Genomic DNA, 24,205 nt, shown 5'->3' on the forward strand with positions numbered 1-24,205 from the left:
TATTATTATTTCTTATTAAATATGTCATATCAAACTCAAATTTTCAACCTCTTCTCTAATTAATTTAATAAACCTAAAAATAAAGGAAAAATTAAATGATATCGTTCTATTTTAGAAACATTTAGCGAAAATATTGTTGTTTTCAAACTATTTGTAAAATATTGTTGTTTTTTTTTAATTAACTCGAGGTTCAAAATTTTGTAAAAGGTAGGTCGAATTTTGAACCCTCGACCTTGCTGATTGTCATCATGTATTGGGAGAGAGTAAGAAAGAGGAAGAGTAAGAGAGAGCGATTATCAAGAGAAAAAAGATTTTGAGAAGAGAGCGAGATTTTGAGCGAGAGCCAGATAGCTAGATTTTGATAGAGAGCGAGAGTACACTTCAATATTTTTGGGTCATTCGTACAAATTTCTCTTTTTTTTTTTCTTTTTTAATTATTACATATTTCACCTTCTTCTTTCTTTCTTCCTTTTTTTTAATTTTTATTCTATAAAATAATTTCTAAAAACTAATTTATTATTTTATTTAAACTCTAAAAAGGATAAATTAAAAAAAATATATATCTCATAAAAAATAAAAAAATGTAAATTAAATATCATCATTTATATTAAAAATAATTATTAAAAATCAATTGTGTCCACAAGGTGGACGTCATTGATTTTGAGCTGGTTGTTCGTCGTCGACTTCAAACTTGAGGTTGCTCGGGTTCTTTCTTGATGTTTGCTCTGGTACCTCTGCAGGCGCTTCATAATATAAATATTCATTATGCTCTCCACGACCCCGACCATGTCCTGCACGTATGAAGACAAGGACCAGCCTCTGAGTCATAATGTCCCGAACCAAATGCTAGCATCATCATCATCGGACTACATAATTAGTTTGACTCTCCGTCTGCCATCATAGGGGGCAAACTCTTCCCACTTATATGCAAACTCATCAAACTATCCTCTTCCCGAACAAGTTCTCTACGTTCTTGGAGCTAGTGGAGGAACAATAGGTATATCGTAACATATAATGAATTTCCTCCATATAGTTTTTGGTTGTCACTACATATAGCAAGAACCTGGTTCGGATCATTCGCAACCTCACGGAGTCTACTGTTGTTCGATCTCATGTGAATTATAAACAATTAGACAATATATTAAAATTAATATTAAATTAAAAATAATTTAGATAATATTCATTCATTTACCAGATGACCCACAGCTCCTCCGGATGAGTGACGTAGTGCCTTATGATATTATTTACCAATGAATATATTCTGGAGTGACATCTGTGTCAAACTATTCAAGAAAAAACTCGCACTGCAATAAATCTTGCACGATAGTGTCATCATACTACCAAATGTGCAACTTTTTCGAATCAATCTCTAGTCCTTAGGTCAATATCATGCAGTACGAGTTCAGTATTACAAGGCAATAGGACACTCTTGCTGAAAAACCGAATTGTCTCATCATCCTGTCAAGAAATGCCACTCACCAATGTGAAAACTATGAGAGGACTCATCGTCCGCCATATGTTTGACCATTCGTACAAAAATTAGGCAAAGTATGCATAATACTTTTATATGGCTCCCAAATAACCTGAAACAAAAAAATATTATATTAGAGAATATTAAAAACAAATACAATAAAAATGTGTATAAAATAATCAATTTTGGTTAAGTGTAATGTACCTGTTCAGTTTTGAAGCAGATCAAACATGTATCTATACTAGCTAACTACATGTGTGGCTGTTCCTAGTCACACAAATTGTCTCTCAACTAAATTTTAAATTGATTAAATTTAGAATTTAAATTAACCTAGATCAGTGATATTAAAATAAAAATTAGAATTAAAAACAACATAACCGAGAACCGTAGCATCGTCCAACTAACTGAGCGTCATTAACAAATGTTGTGGTTGTGGAGCCATTGTTGGAAATCGCTCCCATATTGTAAGCCCCCGACTTAGACTTAGTTATGTGTTTCACTATAGATACAAATGTGTAATGAATATGATCGAGGTGGCCTCCATCTCTCGACCAAGGCTGTGATCAGATTCCAGTCCAACTGAATAAATCCTAATCTGGCAACCCCATAGAATCCAAATGTGCGCAGTAGCGGTAGTATTCGAGGGTGGAGCGAGATAGTGCGCTGGAGAACTGCCTCTCGACGCCTGCAAGATATTTCTCCAGTAGTACGATCTCGCCATACAACAGATGATCGATGAATGGACTGGTCGTACAAAACATCGGGATCAACAAGTCCTGGGTTTAAAGCCATGATCTGAAAAAAAAAAAATATATTTATTTCTCAATTAAAAAAATATTTTTTTCTCAATTAGAAGAATAATGTACAACTTAATTAAAAGAATAATGTACAAGTTAATTAGAAGAATAATGTACAACTTAATTAAAAGAATAATGTACAACTTAATTAAAAGAATAATGTACAACTTTATAATAAAAAAAATTGAATAGTGGGTGAAGGAAATCTCGCTAATTTTGTGATGAAGATCTCGCTCTAGAAGGGAATCTCGCTAGAATGGTGGGCTGAATCTCGGTGAGCATCGCTAGGAAGACAGTTTGTTAAAGAAATGCTTGATCTCGCTCATGAGGAGGATCTCGCTCATGAGCAGAGTCTCGCTCATAATTGTCTTCACTTTATTTACTTTCCATAGAAATATATATATATATATACATGACCAATGAGAAAAAAAGCTAATAATCATTAATGAAAAATTAGCGAGATTTCCTTCACCCACTTATCCCCTTGTCGAGGGTTGAAGTTTCGACTCATGTATGTTGAAACTTCAACCTTCGACAACCTAAAAATTAGTGAAATTTCCTTCTAGAGCGAGATCCTTATCATAAAATTAGCGAGATTTCTTTCACCCACTTATCTTCCTTGTCGAGGGTTGAAGTTTCGACTTATGTATGCCTATACATATTGTCTCCAAGTTTTTCTTTGTTTGTCGAGTTCTCAACGTTTGACCTCTACATTAATCGAATCCTCAACCCTCGACTTCTAGCCTCGAACTCCCAAAACAACAATATTTCTCTAATAAGTTTCAAAACAACAATATTTCTCTAATAAGTTTGGAAAACAACCATATTAATATTAAAGGTCCTAAAAATAAATTCACTAACTTTAAATCACTTTTTTCCAAAAATTCTAAATCCCAAAATTAAATTCTAACTTTCCAAATTAACTTGAATCCAAATTTATAGATCTTTTTAAGTATGTGATTTAATTACTTCCAAATAAGCCAATTATCTTTTCCTAATTTTTTACTTAAATTTTGGATCCAAGTTCTAAAATTAATGAGGGTAAAATCTTAAAACCACAATTTCCTCTTTTCACTTTCAAATTTCACAAAAACTCAATATTTCTTATACAAATAATTCAATTATCCCTTCCAATTAATTTAAAACTCATATTCAAAGAATTCACATTAACCAATAAAACTTAACAATTTGTTTCCAAATTCCAAAGATTAGGAAACTAAAACCCAGTAATTTGAGATAATTAACTTAAATTTTCCTAAAACAATCGGGATGCTACATATACAGTTAATTTATAAAGAATATATGTATAAAATTAGGAAAAACAATTAAAAATTTTGAATAAAATTGAATATGTAAAAAGTAATGAAAAACCATTCAAAATTTGAATAAATTTGAAATTTGATTAGAGAAAATAAAATTTAATAATATATGAAAAAGAGAAAAAGTGGGTCAGGTCAAACAAAGAATGGCCTTCGTTTCCTGCACAGGCTTGGGCCCCCTTTAATTCAAGTATAGAAGAATGCTTCTTTTTTTTAGTTATCATATTCAAAATTAATTTCATTTATTAAAGAAAAAAAATCCCTTGCCAGCTGCCATTAAAAAAAAGAAAAGAAAAGAAAAGAAAACGGTTTTTTTTTAAAAAAAAAAAAAAAAAAAAAAATTTAAATAGTGTTATTTATGTAATAATAATATTGTATATATATAGAGACAGAATTATGCGATCCAACGGCTGAGATTGAATCCCTGAAATGTCTGTCCATCTGAACCGCAATTATCGGTCCACTACTCCCCAAAAAGGCCCTGCATTCGGCCCTCAAAAACCACCTCTTCCACTCTCCGTCTTCCCCTCCTCCCCTTCCCTTTCACACTTTGATCCCAAACCACCGGCCTTCAGATCTAATCTCCATTTCCCCTTCCCTTCCCAATGGCTGCCGCCCCCTCTGTTCGTGAGGAAAATGTTTACATGGCCAAGCTTGCCGAGCAGGCCGAGCGCTACGAGGAGATGGTCGAGTTCATGGAGAAGGTTTCCGCTTCCCTCGACAAGGAGGAGCTCACCGTCGAGGAGAGAAACCTCCTTTCTGTCGCCTACAAGAACGTCATCGGCGCTCGTAGGGCTTCCTGGCGTATCATTTCCTCCATCGAACAGAAGGAGGAGAGCCGAGGTAACGACGATCATGTCGCTATCATCCGTGACTATAGATCCAAAATTGAGACCGAACTCTCCAATATTTGCGATGGAATCCTTAAGCTTCTCGATTCTAGACTCATTCCCTCCGCCGCTTCCGGAGATTCCAAGGTTTTTTACCTCAAAATGAAGGGCGACTACCATAGATACCTCGCCGAATTCAAAACCGGAGCCGAACGTAAGGAGGCTGCCGAAAGCACTCTCACTGCTTACAAAGCCGCTCAGGTATGCTTCTCTGATTTCCGATCCATATGTTTTACTTCTGTTTTGCCTGATTTTCCTTCTATTTTATCATTTTATTGACCCTATTTTTGCGTTTCTTTGTTTAAGATCACGATTATGCAAATTATTGTTCTCTTTTCTAATTGGAAGGTTCATTCCTGCTATATGCTTTCCGCTCGGACGATTTTCGTGTTGTGTAAAATTGAACGGACATGTTATTTGATTTACAGGATATTGCAAATGCTGAGTTGCCTCCTACACATCCGATCCGACTTGGATTGGCACTTAACTTCTCTGTCTTCTATTATGAAATTTTGAATTCCCCTGATCGTGCCTGCAGTCTTGCAAAACAGGTTGGTCAAGTCCCATAGTTCTTACTGTACACTATGTTAATCAAATGTTCAAATGGTCAATACCGTGTTTGTTACATTACTATTACTTTACTTTTTTGCCTGCTCGGGAAAAAAAATATTGAAATTCGAATCATTTTAATTTTATAGTTGCCTGGTTGTAAATTTTCATGTTGACCGAGAATCCAAATCTAGAACGCTCTGCTTTTAGAAGGCTCATGTAACAGTTTCTTCTCTTAAATTGACGTAGTTTACCAATTTATTCATCTGTTATTTTTATGCTTAAACCAGGCGTTTGATGAAGCCATCGCCGAATTGGATACCCTTGGCGAGGAATCCTACAAAGATAGTACTTTGATCATGCAGCTTCTTCGCGATAATCTCACTCTCTGGACATCGGACATGCAGGTACAGAAATTAAATTCAACCCACTTTGGTACTATGGTAGATGTATTGAAATAATTCATTACCCAACGATACGGGGACAGTGGATTAAGTAAAACTCAAGAGTAACATTAATTTGAATTCAAACAATATGTTGATTTGTCGAATATCTATATCATGCATCTAACATATTACTCAAGAAGCTATTTCGTTGAAGCTACTATAGTTATTTACTAGAATCTATTTGAAAATCTAATTGATGGGTCCACCGTTGAAATTTTAGCCCCAAACTTTCTACCATTCATTGAAGCTCATTGAAATAACCGAATATAACCTTTCCCTTTTCATTTAATGCCCAAATCACATCATTTTATGCCCTAAATTTTGTTTACATGTTCTTGTTTTCAGGATGACGGTGCTGATGAGATTAAAGAAGCACCTCCCAAGCGTGAGGATGAAAAGCAGTGAGATTAGTGGCTCCCCAAGTAGGGTTAAACTTCTCCTTTATATGTTTTTGATAGGAGAAGATGCTTGCTTGTTGTTGCTTATTTGGTACTATCCTGAGTTCTCTAAAGGCTCTCATGTCATTTGTTGCCGGATTGTGACCCGAGCTACAAACCTTGTTTACTTTTTCTGATTAATTATTATATATCTATAAATCAGTCCTTGTTTTCTACTCATTTTTATGTTACTGTTTTTTTTTCTTTTGAGTTGCATTTACAAGAAAGAGCATTTTGACGTCTTCTTCTATATATCCAATATAAAATGTGGATGCTATTCGAAGTTGATGGCATTTGACTTCTATTTTGTCTTCAAGCTAATGGCTTCATGTTGAATTGGCTCACCCACTTTTTTCGTTGACAATTTTGCTACAAATTTTGTGTGTGGTTCGTGTTATTATTAGATCACATTATTATTCCGGAAATCTTCTATTTGGTATTGCATAATTTCTTATTCTTTCTTCCCATTATATGAATTTGGGAGAGTATCGAATGTTTAAAAGTGTTAGGTTCCATTTTATTCTCCAAAAAATAAAAAGGTTAAAATTTTGAACCCTTCATTAACTTTTAGTTACGTTTTACATGGAACTAATGTATTGTTGATAAATTGTTTGGACCATTAAACTTTTAAATTTTAAAAAATGCAAATTGAAATCTTAAACAATTTATTAAAAAACTTCAAATCAATTCAACTTTTACTATAGTATAGGAGAAGTCACAAGTTAAATACGGAGGCAGTTGTCATCTCTTCCACTAATTTTTTAAGAATTGTGCTTATTGGGAGGACACTCGCAAAATAAATTTTGAAATTTGTATAATTCAGAATTTTTAATTTGTATTCGGTCCTGACAGTATTTTTTTTTTAAAAAAAAAAAAAGGAAAAAAGTCTACTGACTCACGTAGTTTATTCGAGTCTAATTAAAAAAAATGTAAAGTATACTTGGTCATTATTAATGTTCATTACAATTAGATAGTTGACATCAATTTATAAAAAACTCAACCAAATAATAATTAATCCAACACAATTTACATCATAATTTTCACCTCCTTGTACACAAATAACATAGTGCAAGATCAAGTTCGACCCCCAACTCACTCCCTTCGTTTTCTTCAGAGTAAGAAAACAATTAATCCCACAATTTTTTCTAGCAATACAATAATTGAGAGTATAATAGGTTTAAATATATATAGTAAATTCACTGAAAAAAGATGAAGAAGAAGAAGAAGAAGAAGAAGAAGAAGAAGAAAGAAAGAACAAGTGTTGAACATGAAAATTAGGAAAATATCGACTTATAATATATATTAAGTCACAGAGATCAAACTCTGTGTCTTGGTGAATATTAGTAAGAGGAAGACAACTCATGGAAGAGGGTGTAAAGTCTTAATTTAAAAAAATAATAATAAAAAGAAAAGGTTGTAAGGTCGATATAATTTGATTTTTGTAAAATAATCCATTATAGATTTAAAAATAATAATGGAAAAAATATTTTTCCGTCGTGCGAAAGGAGAGTGGAGAAGAGGTTCCCCTTTTTTCTTTTTCTTTTTTTTTTCGCTTCTCTTTTCTTCTCTCTCTTTTTTTTTTTTTTTTTTGGACAATTACAACTTTAATAATAAAATAAATAAATAAAAATTGAGCGTGTGTCCTAAGTTTTACTTTTTTGCAAACTTGTCAAAAAACTTCTGCCTGAAAATTTGATTGATATTTGATTTTTTTTATGATTATTATGTGATTGATTGTTATGAGATTGCTATTTGATTTCTATGTGATTGTCACACCTACAGTTACAAAAAAGTTGAAGTCATGGTTTTGTTTCTTAAAATATATTTGTCATACAATGCAATTTCCCTTTCTTTTCTTCTTCCATTTTCCTTTGACAATATCGTGGGAGGAAAAAAAATATTGAGAAAGGAAAATATAACAAATTTTTATGATGTTGTATGGGGAAAATTAAAATAATATTGTTGTTTTTAAAAACCATTTATAAAAATATTGTTGTTTTGAAACTATTTATAAAAATATGATTTTTTTAAAAAAAAAATGTGTGCAAAATTTGACCAACCTAGGTCGAATTTTAAACATTCGACCTTCACCTTTTTTTTTTTTTTTTTTTTAAAAATCTTCCAACCTAGGTCGAATTTTGAAGATTCGACCTTCACTTTTTTTAAAAAATTTCTAATTTTTTTATATTTCATTATTTTATTTAACTTTTAACTCTAAAAAGAACAAATTAAAAAAAATTATATCTCATAAAAAAAAAAGTAAAATTAAACACCTCATTTATATAAAAATAATTACAAAAATCAATGTGTCCCACAAGGCGGACGTCGTCAATTTCGAGCTAGTTGTCGTCGTCGACTTCGAACTGAGGTTACTCTGGTACCTCTGCAAGCTCTCATAATATAAATATTCATTATGCTCTCCACGACCCCGACCATGTCCATGCACGTATGAAGACGAAGACCGTCTCTGAGTCATAATGTCTTGAACCAAATGCTGGCATCATCATCATCGGACTAACATAATCAGTTTGACTCTCCGTCTGCATCATAGGGGGCAACTCTTCCACATTATATGCAACCTCATCAAACTTATCCTCTTCCCAAACAAGTTCTCTACGTCTTAGAGCTGTGGAGGAACAATAGGTATATCGTACATATAATGAATTTCCTCCATATAGTTTTGGTTGTCACTACATATAGCAAGAACCTGGTTCGGATCATTCGCAACCTCATGGAGTCTACTGTTGTTCGATCTCTGTGAATTATAAAACAATTAGACAATATTTAAAATAAATTTAAATTAAAAATAATTAGATAATATTCATTCATTTACCAGATGGCCCACAGCTGCTCCCGGATGAGTGACGTAGTGCCTTATGATATTATTATACCAATGAATATATTCTGGAGTGACATCTGTGTCAAACTATTCAAGAAAAACCCGCACTGCAATAAACCTTGCACGATAGTGTCATCGTACTACCAAAATGTGCAACTTTTTCGGACCAATATGTAGTCTTTTAAGTCGATATCATGCAGTAGGGGTTCAGTATTATAAGACGATGGGACATGTTGAAAATCGAATTATCTCGTCACCCTGTCAGAAAGATGTCACTCACCAATGTGAAAAGATATGAGAGGACTCATCGTCCCCCATATGTTTTGACCATTCATACAGAAATTGAGCAAAGTATGCATAATAATTTTGTACAGCTCCCAAATAACCTGAAACACAAAATATTATATTGGAGAACATTAAAGAAAAATACAATAAAAATGTGTAAAAAATAATCAATTTGATTCAGTGTTAATGTACCTGATCAGGTTGAAGCATATCAAACATGTATCTGTACCGGCTGACTACACGTGTGGCTGTCTTTGTCACACAAAATTTGTCTGTCCACCTAAATTTTTAAATTGATAATTTAGATTCTTAATTAACTAGATCTGTCATATAAAAATTAAATTGAATTAAAATAACATACCGAGAACCGTAGGTTCGTACAACTAACTGAGCGTCATTGACATGACTTTGACTCAATTTTGAATAAAAACATGTATGCTGCTCATCGTACTTAGTGATCTCGAACAAGCCATGCGATTTTTTCTTTATTGCACGGAGCTCCACTTACAACCTTCCTCCCACTTCTTACACCGAATTGTTCAAATCGTCGGTGTCGTTTCCACAACCTCATATGATGCGTGACATTTAATAGCAAAATATTTGACTGCATGTTGTAGCATTTCTTTGTCTTGACAAATCATCCCTTTATATAACTGAGTATTGTCAACGTCTACAGGGGCTACAATTGGGTCATGTTCTCGAATGCTATCCAGTACATTCATATCCAAATCGTTGAATGTATCTGAAGGTAACTCATGTTCACGACCATCGAAATCCAACTCTTCAAATTCATCGTCCGTTTCAGTTCTAAAATCTCTATACTGGTTGTTAGCCGCCATATCTTCATTATAACATGGCGATGCAACTGACTGTGGATCAGGATCAATACATTCAGTTGGATCTTCAAACTGACTAAATGGTGCATTCAAATTTATATCCAACCCTATTCTAATTACATTTACATACAAATGCACTAAATTCGGCGGTGACATCGCGATTGAGAACATCAAGGTCATAGTTTGTACATTTGGAATAGGGAATGACATAAACCTTATTGATCATGATGGTTCTAGGTTAGGATATCTATATATTATTTCTAACTAATTTGTTCAATACAATTCCCTATTCACATTTATGCTAAAACCCCCACTTGGTGGTTGGTCATAGTCAACTCTATCAATACCATCAATCATATTACCATTTGTAAACAACATAAATCCCGAACACTTGTTTGCCATTTTCTAAAAAAAAAAGAAGACAAACAATACATTACTAATTGTTCTACTAATTATCAAACTTAAATAAAAACAAACCATAATAAACGTCACAATAAGAAATATATTTAAAAAATCACAATAAGATAAACTTTTTTAAACTATTTTTAAACAAATTAAACTTTTTATAACTATTTTTAAACCTAACAAAAAATTAAACTTTTCAAATATCATAAGAAATTTATACGAAAAATCACAATTATTTTATATTAAACTAAAAATATTAAAAATTTTAAACTATAAACATCAACTTTTTAAACATTATAATAAGGTAAACTTTTTNTTTTTTAAACTATTTTTTAAATTTTAATACAAAAAATAAAATAAAATATTATAAGAAGTATATTAAAAAATTCACAATAATTTTGTATTAAACTTTTTAAATTATAAATATCAACTTTTTAAGGTTTATGAACATAACTTTTTAAACATAACAATAAATTAAAATTTTTATAACCATTTTTAAACATAACAACAAATAAAAAATTTTCAAACTATTTTAAACTATATTTTCAAAGTTAATACTGAAAAAATCAAATATTATAAGAAATATATTTCAAAAAATCATAATAATTTTGTATTAAACTAAAAATATTAAAGCATAAATATCAACTTTTTAAATATAACAATAAACTATACTTAAATACAAACAAAAACAAACAAAATATAAATAAGATTAACATGTTCGTATAACATAATATAAATAAGATTAACACTAACAACAAGTACTAAGATTAACACTAATAGAGAAAGAACTACTAACATCAATATGTAAATATTATTGAATTCAACAACTACTAAAAAAATAATATGATAGATCTACTAAATATAAAAAAACCAGTAATAAATAAATAGTAAACTCACAAATTTAATAGTGGTTTTACTTTATTCCCTAAAGTGACAATGGTCTCTCTTTTCTCCGTTATTTGGCAACAAAAACTACGAAAAAAACAAAATATTATGAGAATATATGATTTTTTTGTTAACAGTATGAGAATAGGAACAAAATTTATAGTTATTTTTTTAAAAGAAATAAAATTTTGTATAGTAAAGGTACAAACCTCACAATTTAATGGACGAATGTTGGAGAAGAAGAAGATTTGCCAATGAAGAAATGAAGAAGGCAGAAGCAAATTTGTAAGAGTTTTAATTAGGTCCGAAGAAGGCAAAATGAGAGAACGAAGGCTGAAGACAGTGAGAATGAGAGAATGAAGGAATGAAAAAGTGTGAGAAAATGAGAGGAGATGAGGGGAGTTATAAGGTTAAAGATCAAGTTTTGAAAACTTGACCCACGGGCGTTCGGCGTTGGGAAAATTAAATGAATGGGATGGGACGAGACGCTGACACGCTGCAAAGATTCAGATTCATTTTAAAGGAGGTTGAGGGTTCAAATCACTCTGACGCCGGAGTGTTTCTGCAATGTAATAGTTTCACGTAATGAGAGGCTACAATTAATTAGTGAACGGACAGAGCAAGATTTTTCCTAATAAGACTACCGGTGAGCCGGCATGACGGATTTTTTTTTTTTTTTTTTTTTTTTTTAAAATATGGCGTACGGAGGCTAATACTTAGCGATTCATTTGGATAATACTAAGCGATCATGTACTTCACTAGGCGATCTGTTAATAAGCTTCAGCATCGTATAGAACTTGGTATACGATCATATAGTAAAAGGTATGAGATCGTATATGTTTTGAGAAGGTGATCGTCTAATTGTAATAGCTAAACGATCATGTAGGAGTTTTTGGGACGATCGTGTAGTGAGGAAAGGGAAGCTCTCGAGAAGTGGGAGTTCGGAAGACGTTTTCGTGGAGAAGCCATCGCAGCGTGTCGCTCATCGTCTATTTCACTAGGCGATCGTGTAGCACTTGGTAGACGATCGTATTAGTGAAAGGTAGGCGATTGTATAGGTTATGAGAACGCGATTGTCTAATAGTAATAACTAAGCGATATGTAAGAATTTGTGGGCATCGTGTAGTAAGGAAAGAGAGCTCTCGAGAGTGGGAGTTCATAAGACGCTATCGTGGAGAAGCCATCGCAGCGTGTCAATCATTGTCTAACTTCCACTAGACAATCGTGTAGTAAAACTCAGCGATTGTGTAGCACTTGGTAGACGATCGTATAGTAAAAGGTAGGCGATCGTATAGGTTCTGAGAAGGCAATCGTCTAATAAGTAATAGTAAGCGATCGTGTAGGAGTTTATGGGCGATCGTACGCGTCGTATGAGGAAAGAAAGCTCTCGAGAGTGGGAGTTTGGAAGACACTGTCGTGGAGAAGCCATCACAGCATGCAGTTCATCGTGTACTTCCACTAGACGATCGTGTACTAAACCTTAGTGATCGTGTAGCATTTGGTAGACGATCGTATAGATTCTGAGAAGACGATCTAGCTAAGCAATCGTGTAGGAGTTTGTTCGTGATTGTGTGGTGAGGAAAGAGAGCTCTCGAGAGTGGGAGTTCGGAAGATGCTGTCATGGAGAAGTCATCGCAGCATGCCGATCATCGTCTATTTCCACTAAGCGATCGTGTAGTAAAGCTCAGCGATCGTATAACACTTGGTAGACGATCGTATAGTAAAAGGTAGGCGATCGTATAGGTTCTGAGAAGCGATTGTGTAATAATAATAGTTAAGCGATCGTGTAGGAGTTTGTGGGCGATCGCAGAGGATTTAGTAAGCAATCGTTTAGTCATATTGAGCGATCGTGGAGAGATTATAAACGATCGTTTAGCGTCTGGTAAGTGACCGATTATCTTGTTTGATTCTTATCGTCTAATAAAGAAGTTGTTCATCGTTCATTTGTTCTTTCCAGAAGTTTGCACCTATTGTTACGTTAATAAAGAATTATTAAACGATCGTAAAGTAATTTACTAAACGATTGTGTGCGATCGTGTATAATTACTAAACGATCGTCTAGTAATTTACTAAACGATTGTGTGCAATCATGTATAATTACTAAATGATCGCATAGTTTACTAAGCGATTGTGTGCGATTAATGCGGCGTACGGGGGAAAGAAACTAAATAAAATATTCCCGAATAACCGGTTGAACTCTCGACCTCATGTTTAAATTTTGTAGGTCAAGGGTCTTCTTCAAATTTTGTTGTCTTTTTTAATTTCCTTTAGGTCGAGGGTCAAACCCTCGACGTCTTTTTTAATTTTCGACAGGTCGAGGGTTCAACCCTTGACTTCTTCTTCAAATTTTTTCCTCTTCAATTTCCTTTAGGTCGAAGGTTTCTTCTTTAATTTTTGACAGGTTGAGGGTTGAACTCTCAACAAAATATTTTACACAAAATCTCCACCCTCGAAAACTCCAAAACAACCATAAAGTTGTAAATAGTTTCAGAACCACTATATTTTTCTAAATTGTTTTCCCAAAAAAAAAAAAACCTCCTATTACATGTATGTAAGTTGATGGACAGGGACTGAGAAGAAAAGTTATTGTAAATTTTAAGATAAGCTTACCAAATATATTCTCATGGTTAAATTTATATTTTCTTTTTAAATATGCAAAATAGATCCAGAACCAAATAGAGTTTAAAATTTTCTTTTATGTATGATAAAAGCTCTAAACATTGAACAGAACAATAATTTATCGAACAAAAAAGGAAAAAAAAATCATAGACCTATTGAACATAAAAGTTTTAAGAATTTATTATATACGACTTTAAGTTCAATAGTCTAGACACAAAACTTAAAATTCGAAGACCTATTAAACACAAACTAAATCTTCATGAATTAGACTCGTAATTTAACGAAAGTTGTTCAAAGAGTTGTCCCTCACAAGGAGTTAGTCTACAAAGAGAATTCAAAATAAATGTATTTTGGCCATTAATCCAATATTCATGGGCTGTTCAATGCTTTCTGAAAAGAAGTATGAATATTCTTCCTATTTATTCATTTATTATTACGCTTTTTAATATGGAATAATCAAAATAGTATTTATGTTCTTTATTCATTTTCGCTAGGGGTTTTAACTAAGATGCCTTAACTTGATAAACCAATAATTTAGTTGTAGTATCTAAATAGGCCCCTTTTTATATTCCTATTTTCCATTTTGTACTGATTAAATATGTCAACAGTATATCACCAATATTTCTTCACATCACTCCACAAATAACTTGAAAAAGTTATTGCAAAAAAAGAAAAACATAAAAGTAAAACAAGACTGAATTTGAATTCAAAAAAGATGAATGGGGAATGTGGGGTTTCTTTACTGAGACAATCAACCACTACTTCAAACCACAAAATGTAATGGACATAATCAATTCAATCCCAAAATAAAGTAAAATAAGTTTTGTTACAAAACTTAGATTGTGTTTGGCTTTAACTTGAAAATATAAAATAAGTTAATGTTGAAAAAATTGAAATGTTTAAAAATATATTTTGAAATTCTCTTACCATTTATCCAAAAGTGTTATACAAAAATATTTTCATTTTTTTTAATCATTATACTTGTGAGAAAAGAGATGAACACGAGCCATAAAGTAAGTTCAAATTGGATGCTAACAAACAAATATCCAGATTGTCACACCTTGATTAGTGGGATTTTATGCAATAAAAAAAATCTCATTTATGCCATTTTAAGGTATTTGAGAATGTTTTTAAAATTTTTACTATTCAACTAAAATTTAAAAGGTCAATATTGACTCGATTGTTATAAAAAGAAAAATGTAGATATTGATAAAAATGTTGACTCAATATAAAAATGTGTTCAGAATTTGTTGATGTCAACAAAAAAAAAAATCTAGAAAAATTATAAAAAAATAACTATTTAGATTAATAAATAAATATATGTATACTTTTTTATTTTTTAGTTCAAATATCTATTATTTATATTATATTTAAATTAGCGATATTTTTGTGGTTGATTTTTATATTTTAAGGATTTAAAAAAATATAATGAATATGACAAGTAAAAATTTTAATAGAATTATAGACCTGTAGATAAAATTTTAATATTTTGTATTCTCCTAAAAATTTTAAAATACTAAAAGTTTGTGTCGGTACACCTATCAAAGGGGTAATAACTCTACCAAAGGTGACCCTATTACTTGAATAGCTTCCAATACACATGTTACAATTTTGATTGGTTATTAGGCGGCCAAGTCAATTCACGAGGTTTTTAAAATCCACTAGTAAGATACGCGAAATATGTGCAGGATCATCATTAAGACCATCATACTTGTCGACCATCTATGAACTGATCGGATTAACCAACCAAAGTTAGCTTCCGTCATTATATATTGAATAGAAGCAAAAGCCTCAGTAACGGTCAGACGATAGTAAAAAGTCATAGCGCTCCTCAAACGGATTCCTCCTTTTACTCCTCAGCGTACAAGGTATTAGCAGTCGTTTCCAACTGTTGTTCCCCTCCCAAGGGCAGGTTCTTACACGTTACCCACCCGTTCACCACTAAAAATACCACTTGATGTGTTAAGCATGCCACTAGCATTCATCCTAAGCTAGGATCAAACTCTCCATGAGATTCATAATTACTTTGACAACCACTCACAATAGTTTTGAAATGTATTTTCAATCATTTTTGTTGAAAGTATTTAAATAATAATAAATTTTTTTAAAAAATATTTTTTTATAAGTAAATCCAAACGGACCCTTAATCTCTATAATTGATAAAATCTTCCTAAATAATTCTATTCGTAGGGATTATTTAGGAATGTTTAACGAAAATCTTAACCTCCTCTCCATCAAACGACCAAGTCTACAATTTAAATGTTTTCTTTGAAAGAATTTTAAAGACTAAAAATCAAAACTAAAGGGCATTGCATTTCAATTTTAAAATACACGTACCCAATTTAAATTCCATGGTGAATAATAAAATAATAGAATAGCATTTTCCCCTCTTTCTTTCCCGAGGCTTTTGACACATAAAACGACAACGTTTCTTGAACGTACCGCTCGAAGAGGACTAATCGCCGATCCATCTAGGGCTTGAGGCTGGCACAGTTGGCGAGACCGGCAACTGTGGAAACCCTAATTGACCTGTCGATGCTGGAAACATCATCAGATTTGGGGAAGACAACACATTGTGCGACGACGACCTTGGCGAGTTCAAGCGTCCGAATCCCAGTGGCGATGATGGCGCTACCTGAAACTGCTGATGTGCCTGTAACATTGCAGACGATGGCGGGAGAGCCATCGAACCTTGCTGCTGTGAGGTGAAATTGTTCCAGCAGGACGATGCCAGAGGGCCGAGTGGTGAGAATCCTTGCGGCGGCGGTAGATTTGCATCGGCTGTGGTAATTGAATTTTGGATGTATCGCATGTAGGCGGAGACAGGGGATTCAGCCGCCGCATGGACGGCTGGAAGTGGAGGCAACGGCGATAGAGGCGCCATGGGCAGTCCGGTGAGGCCGAAATTCAGGGGGGTTGGGGGGTGGAAACCGTTTGGTAACCGTTGTGGAGGGGGCATGTTGGTGTTTAGAGGAGGGGGGCGGATTCGTTGCAGGCGAGAGTTTTGGGGTTTAGGAGGCTGAATAGGCGGAGGATTTGAGAACCGTTCGTGCGCCGGTGAGCCTGTAAGCTTTTGAACTACATCTCTGAAATCATTCTTGTTAATGTTATACACCGGGGGCTGGTGCTGTTGCGGCTGCGCCTGTAGATTCTGTTGCTGCTGCGGTTGAACTGGAGGGGTTTCCGATTGAAGTCGATTTTGGGGATTTTGGTTGAAGCTTGGATGATTTTGATTCAAAGGAGCATCAAAACAGGGCTTTCTCAGCTGGGATTGGGAAGTAGCCTTGGAGATCTTATGGCTTATTTTGCTGAGATTGAGACTATTATGGTCTCTTCCTGTGGCACTGCTACTGGTACTGGTTGATTCTACAGATGTTTGACAGTTTTTATCCATAATGTATATTCTAATACCAACAAATCACAGACCTTACTCTGATTTTTGTTCTCTAATCTATACACAAACAGATGGATCAGGAACAGGGCTCGCAGCAGACAGCTCTAGGAGTGGTGGGGATGGTGGCCGTGGCCTATGCCTCTTTCTTCTTGCAGCTACAGTCGGTAAGTAGGGACACAAACCCTTTGTGCTGCTCACTATATATGTATCATTTCAAGCTTGAAATTTTCTGAACATGATTGAATGAAAGAGCAGTGATATTTGACATGATCGAAACCCTTCATTAATTAGAAACAATGGAAACTTTGCCAATCTTCTTTCTTTTGAAACTATTTTGACTGGTTTTTTTTATTCACTAAAGATGATTTTCTACCTCTTTTTTTTTTTTTTTTTTTTTTCGTTCTTTGAAACTGGGATGATTTTCTACTTTATTGATAGGCATTGCTGCATTGTTGGTATCTTATATAGTATTTATGGTTTGCTGAACTTAAAACTCTTGTGTCTTAATGAAAAGGTGTGAAAGCAAAAGAAGTAACCTTGTCTGTTGTCCTCATTGTATCTGTCTCTCTCTTCTGATTACTCTATTTTTTTTTTGTCTTTCAGTATAATTACAAAAGGGAAGGGGACATGACACCCGCAAAAGAAGGTAAGCAGCTGTTTCTTCTTTTCATTTACTACTAAACTTTTAATCCAATGGTACTGTTGCTAATTTCGTAATTAAATGCATGACATGGGAAAGGTAATCCCACTCGCTAATTGGTTCTCTGATTTCTCTGTTGTGTGCATGGAAACCAAATTGAAAATCACTGATGCTGGTCAAAGGTCAAGAATCATACAGTGTTCTTTATGTGGGTTAGGAAGTGTGAGACAAAGTCTGTACAAATCATCATCATGTTCTTTTACATTGGACCCATTAGCGGTACAAGATTCTGTAGGTGAAACGTTTTGTCTTTTTCTTTTAATCATTTAATGTGGATTATAAACTCTTTTGTTTACATGATTTTGCAATTATATGTTGTGGAAGATATATTGGGGACAATTTTATGTATTAGACTCCATTTGATTTGATGATGATTTTTGGTTCTAAGTGATATCTTTGTTAGTTAGGGTGTGTTTGTAGTGCTAAAAAAAGAAGGCGAAGTTGTGAAAAAATGAACGTGAATTTTGTCATTTGCTTAAAAAAAAAAATACCTTTTATCGTTAAAACCATCGCAATGTTACCTTACAATGTTACCTTTAATCTTTCATAGGTGTTTGAAAACTTCAAAATCTTTAGATATTCAAATATAAATTGGAACTTGGAAATAGTGTGTCATCAATGACTCAAAACGAAAATATAGATGGTAAGTGTTTTAAGTCAGTGCCACATTGTTGCAAATTTCAAATTTTGTTCAACATTCTAAAGGATTTTCTACTCTAAGCGTTACTTTTGAAATCTTTATAAAAATTGTTAAAAATAATATTGCAACTTTTGAAAACAATTAAGATGTATCGAAACAAAATGCAAAGTTCAAAGTCATTTTTAAGTTAAAATATTGTTTTAGTTTGTGTACTTTGAAGTTTGTTCAATTTTAGTTCTTGTACTTTTAATAAATTTTAAATTTAGTTCCTCAAAATTATATTTTATCAAAATTGGTTAAATAATAATAATAAATTTTAGCAAAATACAATATGTGATTATGCTTCCAAAAATTATAGTGAAAATGTTAACAGATAATAAAAAGATTTTTAAAAAATCAACGATGAACTAGTAGAGGCTAATTTTAAGGTATGTTGGAAAGTACATGGACTAAAATTGGATATTTGAATGTATACAAACTAGAATTGAACAAGTCTTAAAGTATAGAAAAAAATGATATTAATCTAGTTTCTATAATTTAGAGGACGTTTGAGATCTTGAGTATAGTTGATGGTTATTATAACATGTGGGTTATAATAGTATGTTGATTCTGATTGTTTATACATTGTAACCAGAGATATTTGAAATGGTAATACGGTAGTTAATTGTAGGTCGTGGACTATAATAGTTTGTTAAGTTGGTGGTTCAAACACCCTCTTAGTAAAAGTAAAACAATTTTAACTTCTATTATATAATATAAATTTAGGTTAAAATACTATTTTAATTTGCGTATTTTGAAGTTTGTTCATTTTTAGTGTATGTGAGTTAAATTTGAAAGGCTGCAGATGTTAGCAGATAAAGATGATGGACCCTATTTGAAAGTAGTGAAGATTCATTGGGAATCTGTACAATGTGATGCATTAAAAACATACAATCTATACATATTCGTTCAAAATTGAAAAGAATTGGACTGGCAACATTGTTGAAAGTTCAAGTGAAAAATATGGTATGTTAGGTCCACAGAACAATGCAATGATTATCAATGATAACAAAATCTATGACAGTACAGGAAAAAGTGTAATGCTAATGGTTTGGTTCGTTAATTTTTGTTACATAAATCGAATTAACATTATAACCCATAAAAAAATGTAAAATGTTGGTATCAATAGATGTTTCAGGAAAAGTTATAAAGCCATCAAATTTTAGAAAAATATTTAAATTAATAAATAAACAATTTTATTATTTTTAAATAAGTTAAATGTCTATTATTTATTAATAAAAAAAATATTTTTTTTTAAATTCTTAAATTTTAGTTATAGGTGTGCTAAGATGAACCGTTTTGGTCCCTGAATTTTTAAAAATAGGTTTTAAATACCTTTACACAATTTAGAGGTATTTTTTCTTAAAAAATATTTTAAATGCTCACGTATCATTTTAAACTTTTTAAAAAATGTTTCTCAAAATGCATCATACCGATAGAGATAGTTGTTCTAACTTCTATACCCATAATCACTTTCTTTCTTAACCAATGTGGTTTTTTTGCATTCTTAACTATCCACACCTTGAACAAACTACTACCTTGAGTCTTTTTTCCTTTGTTTACTTTCGATTGCTTATGAGCTATGAAACACAGATATTTCATGTGAGGCAAAGAATCAGTATTCGATACATATTTGATACCGATACTTCCAGATACTTCACAGATACGTATCTGACACGCGATTTGATGTATCTATATTTTCATATACTTTTCAGATACGTATCTGACATGCGATTTGACGTATCTATTTTTATACATACTTTGTTTAAAGAAAAAAAGGCAAGTAACTCATATAATATTTCCTAATCTAAAATCAGGCAACTTATTTAAAAATCTCATTACTTGAGTCCAAAACTAAAAGAAAAATAAATAAATAACGGACCAAACCATAGACTAGAATCATTTAATCTCCATTTTCACATTTGAGTCCCCACAAAATCCACTAAAATATAAATCATTTAGACGTCTTCAACAATAAATTATTCGTTTATCTTCATACTTCTCTCTCTAATATTTTGTTCTTCTTCTTTGCAATATGTATTTTATTAACTATTGTACTTCAACATCTTAGATGTTACTTTTTTGTATTGTATTTCAGTGTTTGTATTCTATTTTGTGCTATTGTTATTAACTTGTATACTAAATTTATTTATATCCTAGATTTTTTTAAAGAAAAAAAATGTATCTTCAATATCCTCGTTTTTTTAAAATATATATATTAAAAAAATATATAAAAAAGTGACGTATCCTTAGACGTATCCGTATCTTAGTTTTTTTAGAAATTGACGAATCGACGTATCGGATCGTATATCTATATATGTGCTTCATAGCTTACGAGAGCTTGCTCTTATCAAAGCCTAGTTGCAAAGCCAGGTAAAGCACAACTATAAATCATTTTTTATGGAATACACTTATTGTTGACCATCTGTCACACCCTTAATCTCCCCTCTTCGAATAAATATCTACTTCTCCACAAATGAGCTTGATAGAGTTATCTTGTTGACTCTAATTTCCTCTACCTTTCTCTGATATTGTCCACTTTAGACAAAAACTTTTATGACTTTGCTTTTGGTTTCATACGAAAGGCATCATGTAAATTGTGATAGTTATCTATATTTATATATCCATGATCACTTCTTCCCTAATTAATGTGAAACTTTGTTTACACTCTAATTCGCCATCGATTCAACACCTTCCAAACCAAACAACTCCATTTTCCTCACTCACTAATGGTGATGCCGCATTCCTCAAAGTATGTGATGTTATGTTTTTGTTTGGAATTTGGTGAAGAGAGTTGTAAATGGCTCCTTTATCACCTTCCAATTTTCCCATCATTTGTAAATGGTGGGTTGTGTGGATTTGATGCTTCAACTCACTCTTTCAAGCATTATTAAGAAGGAAGAATGGGAGAGGAAGAAGAAAAAAGAGGGTGGAGAGAGGAGAGAGATGCGAGAGGGAAAAAAAATGATTTTTTTGTTTTGTTTTGTTTTCTTGGTTTAAAATGACATGTCAAAATTAAAATATTTTTTTTAAAAAAATACCTCTAAATTGTTTAGGAACTTTTAAATCTACTAAAATGCAAGTGAAATTTATAGTTCTATTTTAGTTTTCAGAAAAAAAAAATGTTTAAAGAGTTTCTAATATTGAGAGAGTCTTTTTTATAGTTTGACTTGAATAATTGTAACACACCCATTCACGAAATAATACATTACTTCATTATTTAACCAATTTGATTCAGATAGTTGTAATGTTGCAAAGGATGTAATTATTGTTTGATTAAACATATCTCCACAATTAGATTGTGACGTTTCATATGTATGGTCTAGATCATACACCCACTACGAAAAGATATATAGGGATAAATGATGGTCCCTTGATCGTTCAAACGTATTTTTGTGCATGCGTCTTCCCTCGAGAAGCGTGCAAGGATTAGAAAAGGGAAAGATTTGGAATTTAATTCATTTCTTCTTAGACCCCCTCAATTTTCTTCTCCTTCAACAACCAGCGCCGCCATCAGTCATCGATCAGACGCCGCCTCTCTGTCGCAAACCGCTGCCATCTGCAGGTGCATTGTTGGCCATTTGCTCCAGATCTCGCCGCTCCAACCGCCGTCAATAACACAAAGAGAACTCAATAAATATGAATTAAATGCTCTCTTTCTATTATTCTGTCCAGCAGTAAAGAAATTAAAGGGAATTGATAGAGCTACTGCTAACAAACTTCCCTATAAAAATCTAAACAAAATTCAGCAGAAATTAAATTAAAGTAGTTACACTGAAGATAGACTAAGTAACCTAAAGAACAGGAACAAACAAAAAACAGAATCTAAAAATAGTAGCTGACAACATAATGCGCTAATTTGTAATACCCTCCCTTAGTACATGATTGCGATCCATGACTCCAAGAGCAAGTTACACTGAAGATGGACTAAGTAACCTAAAGAATAGGAACAAATAAAAACAGAATCTAAAAATAGTAGATGATAGCATAATGTGCTAATTTATAATACTCCCCCTCTGTACATGATTGCAATCCATGACACCAAGAATATTTAGGAACTTTTATTCAAGAGAACCATTGAACAGAAGCAAGATCGTTCCAAAAACCATTGTGAAAGAATAAAACATCTACAAACATACAACTACAGTTATGCATCATCGAGTAAATTACAACATGCTTTTCAATTAAAAACAAAGGAAATCGAATATCATAGCTTTGAAGGACTCTTCTTCAAGTATTTCCTAGATCTACACCAGTCATGCGTCCCAACAAACTAGATCACGAGCACGAATGTAATGAACATCCAGTGATTTCACGAACTGTGAGATCTTCGAACCCAATCTAGTAATACTCGATCCTCGACTCTCGAACAACACCACTAGATACTATCACTCGGTTGCCTTGGTATTCTTGTGAGAATCCAGGAGGTATGGACTCTGTGTGAATTTGGTAGAGGGAAGGAGGAAGTATACGATTGAGTTAAACGATCGAGTAAGTGGGAGAATTAGAAGGTATACCGTATAGATAGGGTACTCGATCGTCTAGTAAATGAGAGGTAGTCATCTAGTAAACTCGCTCGTCGTCCACTCTCTCAAAGGGCTATCATATAGCTCTTTCTTTCTCTCGATCGAATGTTATGCGATAATGAAAAATGAAAACAATTTTCACTTTTATTCTTCAGTTATTAAAAATGAAAGAAACTACCCACTCTTATAGTTAAAGGAGAGAATAACCAACCAAACAATTATCTTATAATTGTTTTTATTATAAATAAATATAATAACTAATTTATCATATTATATTTATAACCTATAGTTTTAATATCACATCATATGTAATATTTAAACCATAGCTCATTTTCTCCTTTATTTAATATAAATCATATTTATATTAATTCCTCCAATTAATGTATCTAATACATCAAATCAATTATATGCACATATAATTGAATCAATTTAATTATATCATATATAATCAAATTCCCTCTTGTTAATTTGAACATTTAAAAAAACTAACCCAAAAACTGATTCTCAACTTGAATCTATAAGCTACCAGGGGACCTTATGAACCTGTAGCTTGAAGCTCCAATAGTACGTGAATAACTGACTAAACTCTTCAATAACGATATCCACCATCCGATTAACTGTCGGGCACTCCACTAAAGATCAATAGTTGCCTCTTTTCTCACTACAGTTATATTTATGTATCCATTGAAAATAACCATTCAACAGTATGATGAGCTTTCAATAAAATCACTCCGTAAGTACAACTAGGCCCTATTTACCATTTTGTCCATAGTAGTTACATCTGACTCCTTAAATATCACTGAAATCCTCTAATGAACAATACTTCATAGTCCTACTATGAGTAAAAAACACTTCTCAGGCCATGAGAAGGTGTGGCGACACATTGTTCAAGGCCCGGAATTAGCCCTTAAGGGAGCAATCTATCTACTTAACCCTGCTCTTCGGGGAAAGAGTGAAATTCCCGTCTTGTGTAGCTGAGTTCCCAGCTCCCCACAACACCAATTATTGTCACAATAGAGGGTGATGGGGCTAGATATATCTGGAACAACTTCCAGCTCTGTCAAAGAATTTCTGAGGCCAGACGGCCTCCTTAGCAGTTTCACAAGCCGCTTTACGGTACTCGGCCTC

General features: G+C 32.8%; 2 protein-coding genes across 2 annotated transcripts; one reads left to right on the forward strand and one right to left on the reverse strand.

Annotated features, from left to right (window-relative positions):
• The first annotated feature begins 4,077 nt into the window (after positions 1–4,077).
• LOC120076868 (14-3-3-like protein) lies at positions 4,078–6,089 on the forward strand. Its single transcript, XM_039030815.1, has 4 exons — positions 4,078–4,678; positions 4,906–5,028; positions 5,317–5,433; positions 5,818–6,089. The coding sequence occupies exons 1-4, from the start codon at positions 4,193–4,195 to the stop codon at positions 5,875–5,877; spliced, it is 786 nt and encodes a 261-aa protein (XP_038886743.1). The 5' UTR covers positions 4,078–4,192; the 3' UTR covers positions 5,878–6,089.
• A 9,990-nt stretch (positions 6,090–16,079) lies between these two features.
• LOC120075816 (VQ motif-containing protein 9-like) lies at positions 16,080–17,187 on the reverse strand. The gene has a single exon (XM_039029491.1). The coding sequence runs from the start codon at positions 17,170–17,172 to the stop codon at positions 16,234–16,236; it is 939 nt and encodes a 312-aa protein (XP_038885419.1). The 5' UTR covers positions 17,173–17,187; the 3' UTR covers positions 16,080–16,233.
• Between the last annotated feature and the right edge of the window lie 7,018 nt (positions 17,188–24,205).

Source organism: Benincasa hispida, chromosome 4 (genome assembly GCF_009727055.1).
Source record: "Benincasa hispida cultivar B227 chromosome 4, ASM972705v1, whole genome shotgun sequence".
Taxonomy (NCBI): domain Eukaryota; kingdom Viridiplantae; phylum Streptophyta; class Magnoliopsida; order Cucurbitales; family Cucurbitaceae; genus Benincasa; species Benincasa hispida.

Excerpts from the sequence above, each read along its gene's own strand:
- LOC120076868 (XM_039030815.1), top strand. The coding sequence starts at position 4,193 with ATGGCTGCCGCCCCCTCTGTTCGTGAGGAAAATGTTTACATGGCCAAG. Across the intron at positions 4,679-4,905 it reads CTGCTTACAAAGCCGCTCAG|GATATTGCAAATGCTGAGTT; the intron begins GTATGCTTCTCT and ends TTTGATTTACAG. Across the intron at positions 5,434-5,817 it reads TCTGGACATCGGACATGCAG|GATGACGGTGCTGATGAGAT; the intron begins GTACAGAAATTA and ends TCTTGTTTTCAG.
- LOC120075816 (XM_039029491.1), bottom strand. The coding sequence starts at position 17,172 with ATGGATAAAAACTGTCAAACATCTGTAGAATCAACCAGTACCAGTAGC.